Raw genomic sequence first — 13,911 nt, forward strand, 5'->3', positions numbered from 1 at the left:
AAATGCCCTCCTCCTATTTTCTGACAAACAACTTTGTTTATAAATTAGCACTCCTTTTTGGCATGTTTGAAAAAAACCTGAATTATTCATTGACAAAAGTAACTTACAAACATTAGTTTATTTCACTGTAGTTACTAACTAGCTTATAATAAAAGTGATTTTAAAGTGTGTACATTTTGTATTAAACTTGCTTCTTATCACTGATGTTTATCTGTCCATGCAGGTACACGGGTCCCCTGTTGGAGGAAGAAGCCCTGAACAAAGCAGCAGAAAAAGGATTGTCTTCACCAGAATTTTTTGAGCTTTGCGTTTGGTTAGGTTCCCAAATAAAGTCACTTTGTAATATGGAGGAAAGCATCACTTCAACAGATGGTATATGAATGTTAATTTATTGAAGCAATTTAGTATTTGTTCAGTGGATTTAGATCCGTATTGTTCAGCTAATAGTGAAATTACAGTTTTGAAATTTAGGAGATAGCTGAAGGGTGGCCAAATGAAGCTGATATTTGTGTGTATGTGGGTCTTAGATAAAGGTCTTGTCTTGTGAAGATTCTTTCAAAAGAAAAAAAAATATGTTTTGGGTTTTCTTTAGATCTGCTTAGATATAAAAAGTACATCCTATGAATGGTAGTTATATGTAATCATATTTTGACAGCTTAAATTCCAGTGCCTGGTATTTTTAGCTAGTTGGTCCAGTGCAGTGTTTCATTCAGCACTGTGTGTAGATGCGTGAGTTGCTCATTAGTGCTACTTGATTCTTTCTCTGTTGAGTGCTGGAACTTGGATGAGATTTTATATGCTTGTGTTTTCACAAAAAAGTAGTAAAACTAAAAACAACCATTGAAAATAACAGGCTCATGACTCCTGTAACTTGTTAATCAGAAAATTAATTACATTAACAGGCTGTTTTGTGCCATAAGCTGTTCATTTGGTAGTGATGTTCCTATGATCTGAAAAAGAAATAAGCACTGGCTGTTTTTCTGCTAGGCATGAATTGCTCGTTCATTCCATTTATTTGCATTCATGTCTTCAAAGACTGCTGTAGCATCACCTTCTTGTTTAAAGCATGAGTACAATATTGCCGTAGCTATGAAAAAGCTTGTCTGCTTGTATGTAGGACTTCTTTAAGAAGAAAGAAAGAAAATGCTACTTAGGGTCGTAGGTGGTAAATTTTTGTCTGGGCTATTGAAACCTGCTGCAATTATGTGTATAAGCTAAGAAAATTAGCTTACAGTTTGATGTTTCTGTAAAAAGCCATTGACTGTGCATTTATTTATTCCCATAGGTGATAAAGATATAGAGAGCTTCCAGCTTGAGATTAGTGGCTTTCTGAGAGAAATGGCTTGTCCATATTCATCACTCGTATCTGGAGACGTCAAGGACAGATTAAGAGATAAAGAAGATTGTCTTAAACTTCTCTGTAAGTTATAATAATTTTTCCCATTTATATCATTATTGTACAATTTACATTAAATAGTTCATTATGTGTATTTAAGTATATGTCCGACAATCATTGCAACCTAGCTGAACGTGCATGAGCTCCCTTGTGCAGAAGTGGAAAATAGAAAACTATTAGAAAACTATTTTGGTAGAAACTAAAATTTCTTTGTGAAGTATGGTTCAGCCTACTGAGGTGTCTGATCCCTCTCTTGATGCAATTCCAGCTCAGCTGAAACCGAGACCTTGCTTACTGCATTTTTGAGAGGTTTCTGCGCAGCTTAAAAGAAAGGTGCTGAAACCAAGATTGAGAGAAGTCTAGGTTTAAGTTGGGGTTGGACAAAGGAGTACCAGTTGGGACTTAAGTATGGAATGAGATTATCTTGAGAAATTAGTGGTGGCAAACACCTGACATCTCACAGGAAAGGAATGAAATAGCAGCAGGAACCAATGTGATAATACGAAACTAGCCGAGGAACCAGGGATCTTGGGGGGGGGAAGTAGGCTAAGCAGTTAAATATGATGTGTAGACTAAAGGTAGGAAGTCAGGTGAATGTTGGTTCAGATAAAGAATGGGAAGCAGGTACTGACCTGTCCAGGACAGAACTGAGAAAGATTCTCCCTTTTATTGTGATCTTATTAGAAATGTGTATATTGTATTTGTATATGAGAATATGGATGCAGAAATATTCAAGTGTCTCTAAATCTTCCATTATGACACTTTTCTCTCTAGTGTTTCTAAGTACAGAACTTCAGGCTTTAAAGATATTGCACAACAAGAAAAATAAGGGCCCTCATTTGGAAAAGCACAATGAAATTTATCAGGAAGTGCAAGCTATTTGTGATGCACTGGGCCTCCCAGACTCCTCGTCTTCTGATATTCCTCCCTTGTTAACCAAAGCGGAACAAAAGGTATGGGGTTAATCTGCTCTCTCTGTTGTTAAACTGTAAGCATGAGCTCTGTAAGCATTCATCTTAGAGTTAAGGACCCAACAGTATAAACCATAAAAGCCCTATCTGACAAGTGCAAAGGAATTTTTATGCTGAAAGCCAGCCTAGTGTTGTTAAACTGTTTCAGTTACGAGGTGAAGTATTCCAGCATTTCCCTGAGAATGCAGTGTACCTGGTGAGGCATACTTTGCCCTGCAAGTTTAGGATATGAGTTGAAGTAACATTGTTTTCCTGTCACCCATTCAAATGTGGTGCAGCAAGAAGATGACTTTGGGTAATAACTAATTGCACATTTATGTACCTGTAGTTGTTTATGGGATGTATTTAAATTTGATATCCAAAACTTAAATTTTTGCTTTTTACCTTATGAATTTCTTAATCGCAAGTATTGATTTGTTACTGCCATTTCCTTAGTTGTAGAAGAGGATGAAAATGCCTGAATCACCAAGTTAGCCAGTCAATGAGCCAGCTTAAACCTTATTCCACAGTATGGCTCTTTCAGTTGTGTCCTACCAGTTTGTAATTCATTGCACTGATGGGATCCTGAATCTGACTTGCTGCAGAATGTAAATAGACTTGGGGTGGAATTTACCTTTTCTGTCAGGCAGCTGAGAGTTTTGCTCTTTATTTCTCCTTAGTATTTGGGGAGAGAGTGGGTGACCAGGCACCTTAGGGGAGATACATAGGATGAATGTCCCTCTGCTGCTGAGTGTTGAGTTTAATAATTGTACATGATAATGCTTCTTTTTTTGTTTCCTTCTCTCCCAGTGGCCAGTTGAACATTCAGAGATTTTGGGCGGAGGGCCTGTTACTTGCATGATTTTCTTACATCTGTGCATCCTTAGTGTGAAAAGACAAAACCTTTGATAGATTAATGTATTAAAAAAAGTGTCTGGCTGCCTGTTTCTGCACTATTACCGTGCTTGATCCATTTAGTTCTCATTAAATATTTGTATCCAGTCTTTCCATTAAATGTTTTTGAAAGGATGCAGAAACAATTCTAGCACTGTTTTCTGAGGATTAAAATGTCAGAGTTCCAGCTAATAACTAAGTGATTGAAACTTGCCTTCTGCTGTTGATCTCCCTCTGTGGGTGTTGGCTGTGTGTTTACGTCCATGTGGGTTTGTAGGCAGCAGCCGCAGGTAGTGGCCTTCCTTCCTCACTTCATTGCTTCATTTTTTGGGTACAGATTTAGTTTCATTCAGTTCTAAAGGGATGGGGCTCTACCTCTGCAGCTGGATGACAGTAAGACCAGACCTGGTGGGCCAGTTCCTTCGTGAGTCTAGGAAGTTTTCTGTGAATTATTAGACCCCTGGTATCTGCCACTTCTTGCTAAGCCCAAGATTTGCTTGCAGATAGGGTCACAGGCCTGAAGTGGTGTGCAGGGTGTTACTGTTACAGTTTATGTAAACTGTTACAGTTTCATAAGTACTAAAATGAGAAGAATCTTTCAAGCATGTTGGTTTTTTGGGGTTTTTTTGTTTTTTAATGATACTGCCTGGACTATTTTGCAGTGGTTTCTAGTTCTGTCAGCCACAGCGGTCATACCACTTGTACTCACTTCAGAATGTAGAAAGGTGGCAAAACTAATTCGTTCATCTTCTGTGACTCCAAATTAGTAGTGTAATTTGTTCTCTGCATGTTTCATCACTTAGAAACACAGGAATTTTTTCCTGCCTCTGAGGAGGTTTTGGGGAATTTCTACCATATGTTTCCTTGTCCTTCGTCCTTTATTTTAATGTAGGACAGGTTCAGAGTTATTTTGATACAGTACAGAGCTAGACACCTATATTAGTAGATGTAGCTGTATTAGAACAATTGGAATTCATTAGCTTTGTAAGCGCTTTTTTCAGAGTAACATTTGTTATTGTTTTTAGGTTCTTGCAAAAATTCACTTGAAGATCGATTTCTTTTTCCAAATATTTTGTTGCTTCTGATTTAATTAGGTTCTGTTGCACTGTTGATTTTTAGTATTATACTATATCATTTGTAAAAGAGACTTATATAGCAATCTAGTGTTTTTATTGAATTTGCAAATGTATCTGCAGCATTTCAACATGTCTACTCTTTGTCTCTGTCTAGCATCTTCAGCAATGTCAGTAGCTGTGGGAATAGTTCTGAGAATAGTTTGGCTGTGCAGCAGCAATCTACCAAAGGGACAGATCACACATTGTACTTTGGTATGGAATGTTAGAACATTGATTGTTTTAATAATTTATCAGTTTATTTAAAAGACTAGTGTAAAATCAGGATTGCTTTCTTCATTCTAACCATGAGTTTTATAGTAGCTCAAACTTTGAATGTGCGATTGTGGGAAGTATGTTTTAAATTTGCATCTCCTGCAATAAACTGGGATAGTGGTTATCAACACACATAAGAAAATGTGAGAGATGAATTAACAGTATTACAGGCTCCTAGCACTAAGTATATTTTATTTTACTCTATAGCACTGAAAACTAATAGTAATTTTTTAGTTGTTCTTTTAAGATGCTATTCCCTTGTAAACTATATTTACAAAGGGCAGCTCTGGGAGGTGTTCTGAAATTTAGTACCAAAAACCCCATAAATTCTAACTGAATATTGGTCGAAGAGTCAGAAAAGCTTATGCTGGTGTTGTGCTTTGTAACTCATGCTCACAGCTGGCTTTTTTCCAGTCAAGATAATATGAATTTCACACCTAATTATGAAGTGACATTCTAATACTGTTTATTTGAAAGACTTCTTAATACAATATTACTCAAAAGACTTCTAATTTTTTTTTTTTGTTTGCCCACAGTATTTGTGTTCTAATATGTGAAAAGATGTCCCCTAATAGCAGAGAATGAAAAGAAACTGTAAAGGATTACCAAATAAATTAAATCAAAACTAAGCTAAAATAAGATTTAAGTGAAGTATGAGCAGAAGATCTTTAAAAATATTTGGAATACTTCATGTTTATTCATATTTAAGTTAGCCTGTTGCTTTTAACTGTTAGCGTTTAATAATTTTACAGACATAATGATGCCAGTATATCAAGTATCAATGTAGTTACAGGGAACAAGACTGAAAGAGTTGTCCTGTTCACCAGATATAAAGGTCAAACAAGAAGGTCTTTAGAGTTAGATAAATATTGAAATTAAAATGATCTGGAGGTAAATGGAAGAGAGGCAGAGGAGGGGTTAACAATATTTGTGCCTAAGATTTTAGGTGATATTTCTGCAATTGTGCAATACACCTTATGGCTAATTAAGACAATGTTCTTTCCTTAAAGTGTACTGACTATACGATACGATCACAGCCAGTTGTTGCCAGTGTTGACACTTTAACTTAAGTTGATAAAATGACACCTCTCTCCAGGCCAGGTTTTTTCAAAAATCTTGGAAATGCTGGAGATGCATGCATATATGATATTTATCTGTGCAAATGGTGTTAAACATAAAAATTATTGTTCTGTTTTGACAGAGGGCAAAGATAATTAATAGATGTGTGGTACATGGTAGTGAAATCTGAGCTAAAAATTTTTTTAAAGGAGTACAGACTTATAAAACAGATGAGAAATGTCATGTTCAATACATGAAGATATGGCTTGTTTGGTAACAACAGAATAATTGTCTATTTTTATACAGCAAATTTTGAAGTCAATATTTTTGTCTCAGATCCGATGCCTGGTTTGTTTTTAAACTACTCTTATAGTGTATGAACTTCCAAAGCAATCCCATAAATATTGAATGTTACTGAGGTCATTGATTACACAGTATGTTGAATAGTCAAGTATATTTGTCTCCATCTAGCTTTTAATTAATTGGCTTGCTTTTTACAGCTGAGTGTGTGAGGATGATTTGGATGTTACAATTTGTTTTACATTTCTATGAGGATGTCTTCACTGCTTTTTTATCTCAGCACTGCTTCTGGTATTGTTCACACTTACACATACAGACTTCTTTCTGGATGGTGGTTTTTTAAAACTCCTGCTTATCCTTCTTAATCTAGGGCAACTGTCATGTTCATGGTTGTAGGTTATAGCATAGATTCTTCCACCAGTTGTATTCTTGTCCTCTGGCAGACAGGGTGTATGTCAGAGCTCTTGTGCTCATTGCCCTGCCATCAGTCAAGGCTGGACGATGTATTCTGCAGCTGCAAGGCAGACCGGATTTTCACCATTATAGCTGTAGGTATGCCCTCAGAGTCCTGCTGATGGGGGTGAGGGAATAAAGTGGAGATTCAGTAATCTAGGTATGAGTTTACAGTGTGTCACAAACATGAATGTAAACCCGTTCATCAGTGAAAAGATTCCTCCTTAAATGTTACTTGATTAATAAACTTGCCGCTGGATAAATTATGTGCATATTCTCTTTAACTTGGAAAGAAAAGATTGTGGAAATCTGGGGGCAGTTTGGCAGTCAAAGGATTGTGTAATTTAGCTGGTCTTGTTTCTTCTCATTTTTACTGATTCTTTTCCTTAATTGTTCTCTCTAAACTTCCTTTCATTTTTCAGTTTGTGGAAATCGGGAGTTCACAGTGCTGGGTTAGGTCTTTTAACTGTGATCGACTTGCGATGGCAGAATGTATGGCTTTTGTATGTGGAGCCCAGTATTTTATTTGCCCTTGCAGCTGCAAACTTGCAATAATTCTAGTCTCTAGATAGTATTCAATATCACTGGTTTTCAGATTTTCTTTCACTCTGTAGCTATAAATTGCACTGAGGAATTGTTTTGGTTTCATTGTGCTGTTTTTTTCCAGCAGCCAGTATAATTTTGATAGATTCTCTTCCTTTCAACTCATCAGAACCTTTGAGGTTGTATTTCTGACCTTGATGGTGTATGGAGAGACACCACTTGCCTAATAGAATTTTTAATTCACCTGCTCTTTATTCCTTCTATACTAATAACTGATTTTGTGTCTTGCTGTCATGCTGATCTTATTATATTGTTGATTATTAACTTCAGTTTTTGATTCTTCAGACATTGGTTTAAATCCAAGCATAGTTTGTGCTGAGGTACATTTGAATTTTGAAATAGATTATGAGAGGCATCATGTACATTCTTCACTAAAATCAAAACAAGTTGGCTACATTCAGAAGACAGACAAATCAGACAACTCTGGAGGGCTTTTTGTAAAGAAAATATGAGGTTTAATTCTTTAATCAATTAACTAGGCGCTCTAGAATTTGATTTCTATCTCCTAGAGCTTTTATTCATGGTGATCAGTGGAGGTGATATTTCTATAATATGTAGAGCTGTAAACTCTGATGAGATGAACTAAGGTAATACTGGAAGAGTGGGCTTTGAATCATACCTTTATGATAAATTTAATGTAAATTTCCTGCCCATAAGGCATTAAGTCTTACAGTCTTTGCAAATGAATCTAATGGCTGTCTTCAGCTACAGGATTTACTGTAGGTTATGCACTACAGTAATCCTTCCTTGTGACATATAAAAGAAAATTAAGTCTAGTTTTAGTCTTGTTTGACTTGGTTCCCCATAATTATTTACAAAAGCAAATGAAGGTGTAGTTCTCCCCGTCAGAGTGTGTGTGAAACTTGCAGGAGCAATAACATGCAGAAAGTTAGTTACAAGTCTTGTGGGCGTTCATGATATGGTTTTAGAAGAGCTGTGCCAAAAGAAGTTCCTTCAAGAAGAGGAGGTAGAGGTTTCTTGTAATGAGAGAGGAGAATGCAGTGGAGCTTGGAAGGCAGAGAGAGCATGCTTCATCTCCGATTACTGAGGGCAAAAACTAATGGAAGAAGTATAAGCAAGGCTGCTTTGGAGTGAATGCAAAAGTCTTAAACATAATGTTAAGTGGGACCAATTATAGGATTAGAAGAAAATCAGTGAGAGAATGATCGCGTATCTATCGTATCTCCTGCCTTTCTTACTAGCACCCGTCACCAGATTTTCGTAGCCAAGTCTAACATTTGACAACACAACTCCTAGCTTCCAATTGCTACATTTACTTAGTTGTAGTTACAACACTTAGTAATAAGTAAAATAAGTATTTTAGCTGGTCCTACCTCCTATATACACTTGATAGGTGCCATGTAGATATTATTCTATTATAATTGGGAGAAGAAATGGTGTGCCGAAAAATATTTTTGTGTAGAGGTTGATCATGTAGTGAAAGTATTCAGGAAATCTTTTCGTAATGGATGATAAGCCAGAAGATGCATATCTGTTTTAACAAGTCTGCTAAAACAAATGTGCTGTATTTGATCTTATAAGTAGCAAGTTATGATTGCAGCAAATTGTGCTGAAACAAATGTAAATATCATTTGTGTTCTGAGAACAAGTATGTGTTTCGTTTCAGATAAAGGACATTCTCTCAAAAGTTCAAAATAACCATGTGGGGAAATCACTGCTAACAAAACCTCTGAATTCTGACCAAGTGGTAAAAAAAAGTCTCTCAATTTCTTTTCTCTATTCAAAGTTAATGCATAGGGCTTCATCTATCTTTGTCCATTTTACAGTCACTGTTCTATTGCTAAACATTAATAGTAAAATTCAGTTGCTGAATATTAACAATGCTAATCACATACTTCCAAAATTAATGCTAACAAACAGACTTTGTGTTGATTCATCCACTTATTAACTTTGAAAATATTTTGCATATACATATTAGGGTAACACTACACAGATGCACCCCTAATTTTATGTAGTTTAAAGCAGTCACCCTGGGGGATAGACATTTTAGTTGCTGAATGGGGTTAAATTTAAATTGACTTCTATAACTTTATAGATTTGAATGTTTGGATTTTTTTATTGCAACACTGCAGGAAAGATTGGAAAAAATCAATGAGGCTCTTTGCAGTGAGTATGAATGTCGGCGACGTATGTTAATGAAGAGGCTAGATGTGACAGTGCAGTCTTTCGGCTGGTCTGATAGAGCCAAGGTAAGCTTGCTGTGTTTTTTCCTTCCTGTAGGTGGGAGTCTGCTACAATTCCCCAGGTCTTCCTACCGAGTATACATACCATGTAAATACACTTCTGTTACTGTTGTCTTCTTTCCAACCAGTTTCTGATCCTGGATTGTAACATCCAAGTCCTAGATATTTAGGAAGGGGAAGGATGACCAGATGGCATGGTCCATCATTTGTGACTGTTTATAGCTTCACAAAGCACTTTGAAAGCTTACTGAAAGCATGAATTATTACAAGTCTTTCTGGTGTCACAATTTGTCATTGACACGTGCAGACAGAATCAGTTTCATGAAGCTCACTAAGTTTTGCTGGAAGACATGTGTCTCGATGCTGCTGTGCTGCTTTGGAATGGTTTGCCATTTCTGCAGGGGTTGTGAATGCTTTTATGATACAAGAAAGGAGAAGGAAGGCATTTATCTCACAGAAGCCAGGGGGTGTCCCTAGATGCGTAGCTTCCTTGTAGCTTGTACCAATACAACTGTGTATTTTCCAATTTAAAGTGTAGTTGATGTTAACTGGTGACTAACTTAGACTAAAATTTTAGGTCACTTGATATTATTCCATTCAGCAACATGAAAAACAATGAATACACTTTCACAGTAGAACAATAGTTTAAAGAGATTTTTAATGATCACAGAATCACAGAATGTTAGAGATTGGAAGGGACCTGGAAAGATCATCTAGTCCAATGATGATAAAGTAGTAAGATGATTCATTTTCCTGTCTTATAAATGCTGTTGATCTGAAATAGTATGCAGTTACAGAAATAACCAGGTTCCATATTAATTCAAAATTATATATATATTTTTTTTTCCTTGTTTTTCTTGTAAAAATATTTATTTATGACTTCTTCAAGAAGGATTTGGGGATTGAAAATGTGTTGGCATTGATATAATTTAGATTTTTTTTTTTTTTTAAGCCAAGAGGCAAATTATTGTCCTTTTTCAATGTACTTGTTCACTGGCCTTTTTTTCCCCACTATTAAATAGGCATTGATACCTTTCTGTGCTTTTGATGGTGTGGCACTTTTTGTGGTGGTTTTTTTTTTTTTTTAGTTGTTCGCTCCCAAATAGGGGTAAGTTTGCAGACTGAAATGGATCTATAAATGGTGTAGTAATTGCCTAGCAAAGCAGTCACGTGAAGGAACAGCACCTGTTGTCTGGTCCGTCCAAGATAATTTTTTTTTTCCTCTGAAGATTGTTCTAGATGTTCCCAGAAAGTGTATTTATTTTTCTTTTTTTTGTTAAATGAAACATCAAAGTGTATTTGGAAAAAAAATCTTATTTTCTCGCCTTCTCAGTCTCACTTTTTCATGGCTTGCACAAGTGTTTGGCTGCATTGAGCATTGATATATTTGAACTTTTTTCCACAAATTGACTTCACTTTGAAGCTACTCTGTTTTCATCACATTTAGAGGTGATCTGTTAAATATCTCTATGTGAAGCTCTTGAGAGCGCAGTTTGGACTCTTAAGTATTCGTCTTTAGAGATGTTGGAAAACATCAAAGAATCTGTTTGATGCCAGTGGATAGGAGAGTTTCCTTTGTAATGTTGCGGAGTTTCAGTCTCAGTTAAACATACCAGCAGCGGTTTTTTTTGGACAATAGCTCCATCAGTATGAAGAGAATTGGTAACAACTGGCACTATATTTTGTAAGATAACCTAGATTTTCAGACATTACACCCTGTGCTCAAATTGAAACTTAGTTAAGACCAGTACATGGTTTACAGTAAGTTTGTGTGGTTTATGCCTAGCAACTAAGCTGTGTTTTATTTTATCATTTAGGTAAAAACAGATGACATAGCACGAATCTATCAGCCCAAGCGCTATGCATTATCTCCAAAGTCAACTATTACATTAGCTCACCTTCTTGCTGCTCGAGAAGATTTATCAAAGATCATAAGAACAAGTAGTGGATCAACACGAGAAAAAACAGTCTGTGCTATCAACAAGGTATACTTTTTCTTTCTGGGATGTGCTACAAGGACATGGGAGTTCACAGACTTATCAAAAGTAATTCTGGAATTGTACTCTTTGCTTAATATTTTCATTTCTTTTTGCAAGATGGTTATACCTGGTGCTTTAAGAAAGGAAGGTTTGCAGCATTCCAGTAAACATTGCAGGAACTTCTTTTTTGTCTTATTAAACAGTCAGTCATGCAACAGGATGAAGCAGTAGTCTAGATGAGAAGGACCAGTGGCGGGGGCCATGTGTGTGCGCCTGTCTATGTGTAAATCACCTCCAGAGTTCAGTAGAACTGCACACCTCAGGTTAAGGATACAGTTATCGCTTCCTGGGCTACCTGTTGCTAGGATTATGTTGTTCAGTTCGTAAACCAGTGTCTTTAGTTTATCAGTATGTTATAAATTGCAAAAGCTTCTGTGGAAGTGTAATTTTGCTACAAAGTAATGTTATTTGATTTGGCTACAGTAATAAGTCAACATTGTACCCACATTAGTTTCACCATTCAAATGGTGACTAAACCTGTTTTTATGAATGCTTTATTTACACATTTTTTAAAGTTTTATGCCTCATTTACATACCTTTTAATATGTTTTGATCCCAAAGATTCTGAGGTTTTGTAATTATTGTAGGATCTCAGAGAAAGTTTTTCTTTTTCTTGAGAGGACTTTAATTGGAGTGCCTGGGACGGACCAGAGTATGCTAAAATTCATTACACAGAGAGATTAGGAAATACAAAAATATCAAACAGGCCTACTCGGATACCTCTTTGTTCTTAAACCTAATGTTCTCTGTAACTTTTTCCAGTACAGTCTTCCTTTTTGTATGCTGAGTAATATCCACCAAATTCAAGATCCACCAAATTCAAGATCCCTTTTTTAATTTTCTTTAAAGTGTTACTGCAGCACATGATGTATTTTTTCTGTTCCAGCTCTCTACTGAGTGTCAGTAGTTTCTAATTTAAGGCAAACTGGTGTTCCTTTTAGAGTTGCACATCAGTTTGTTAGTTTATGTTTTTTGTCAGATGATTAGGTTTGAACTTTGAAATTTAAGTAGAAGAGCAGTATCATAAGGAGTCTTTTCTATGTGAATATATATTTATATATCCATATATATGAATTGTATATTGCTTATTGTAGTACTAATACTTCACATGTGCGTAGTTTTCTTCATAAATATTTCAGAAAAGTAATATGAGCAAGCTAGCTGCAGTTATTTCTATTTTGCAGATGGAAAATGGGATCACTTTCAGAGGTCTGTTGTGTTGTGGCAACTTACAAGGCCAGGAAATAGGGATTCTCCTGTCAAGCTCCACATGATGGGGACCATATTTCCTGCAAAGAGCAGGCAGCATGTCTTTGTCCATAGCAGAAGAACCCTGTGTCCCTTCAAGTTACTATTCCTGTTTTTGTAAACTAAAAATGACCTATTTTTTCCATATAGGTTCTGATGGGGAGAGTACCTGACCGTGGAGGCAGACCAACAGAGATTGAACCACCTCCTCCTGAAATGCCTCCTTGGCAAAAACGACAAGAAGGTGGTGGAAGAGGTGGCTGGGGAGGTGGGGGTGGAGGTGGAAGGGGCAACTGGGGAGGTGGAGGGGGTAGAGGAGGAGCAGGTGGTGGTTTTGGAGGTGGGGGTTTCAGAGGTGGTGGAAGAGGTGGAGGTGGCTTCCAAGGTGGCAGGGGAGATTACGGTGGCAGGGGAGGTTACGGTGGCAGGGGAGGCTACGGTGATCCATATGGTGGAAGAGGAGGGGGAGGATACAGAAGATACTAAAATACTGTAAATATTAACAGAGTAATTGGGAAAATTATAGTGGTGGTGTTTACTGGCACCAGGAATTTAGATATGTTAACTTTAGGTTAGAATTGAGTATGACCATGTGAATCATTGCATTAGACCAACTGATGTTGTCATTGAATTCTTTCAGTTAACAGAACTTTTATACTAAAATGTGATGACTAAAGTCCTTGTTTTTCATACTGGTCATGTGGTGTTTTTTTTGATATGTTATTTAAAATAAGCCTCAGAAAAATGAATAAAACCCTTTCTAAACAAACAAAAATATATTATTTAATGTTCAGGCCTCTCTAATTATTGCATGTTGCATGTCCACTCCCCTGCTCCAAAATGCTGTGTAGAAAAAGCAAAATAGGCATAAGACCCAGATGGAAACACTTTTCAAAGACTATAGAATGCTGCTTTCAGGCTTTTTCTCTTCATCTAGTTTTCATGTGGGACATGTAAACAAATTTTAATGTCAAATGTTAAAATCCTTAAGGCTTTGGTCAAAATTATTCAATTAGGTTTCTTATTCTTCCAGAACTTCACATAAAAGTAACATTCTGAATTAATAATCTACAGAAACTAACAAAATCAGGTTGTTTTGTGTGTTCATAAATATATTGGAGACTGTTTGAAGGCCAGAGCTTGTACCGTAAATTCAGAATCATGGTGAGTTTTGATAGGGTCTATTTTCATTTTACTTGTTTTCCATTTTATTGGTGTTTCCTGCCCAATCTGTTCTTAAAATATTTTTATGAAAGTTCTGCAGCCATCATGTCTGGTAAGAGTTCATTTATATATTCCTTCTGAATCAGCTTTGAGACATAAAGGTTAAATAAGCTGAGCTTCATGGGAAGTTAACATCCCTTTTTTTTTTTTTAA

At 36.3% G+C, this 13,911-nt stretch overlaps 1 protein-coding gene across 1 annotated transcript; it reads left to right on the forward strand.

The window, feature by feature from the left end:
• Nucleotides 1-223: 223 nt before the first annotated feature.
• On the forward strand, nucleotides 224-13,020 carry FAM98B (family with sequence similarity 98, member B; the record flags this gene model as incomplete). Its single annotated transcript, XM_010086296.1, has 7 exons — nucleotides 224-372; nucleotides 1,286-1,420; nucleotides 2,171-2,349; nucleotides 8,671-8,751; nucleotides 9,137-9,253; nucleotides 11,065-11,232; nucleotides 12,685-13,020. Coding segments are annotated over 7 exons (1,165 nt in total), but the record flags the coding sequence as incomplete, so codon positions are not given.
• Nucleotides 13,021-13,911: the final 891 nt, after the last annotated feature.

Source organism: Pterocles gutturalis, unplaced genomic scaffold, assembly GCF_000699245.1.
Source record: "Pterocles gutturalis isolate BGI_N339 unplaced genomic scaffold, ASM69924v1 scaffold52731, whole genome shotgun sequence".
In the NCBI taxonomy this organism is placed as follows: domain Eukaryota; kingdom Metazoa; phylum Chordata; class Aves; order Pterocliformes; family Pteroclidae; genus Pterocles; species Pterocles gutturalis.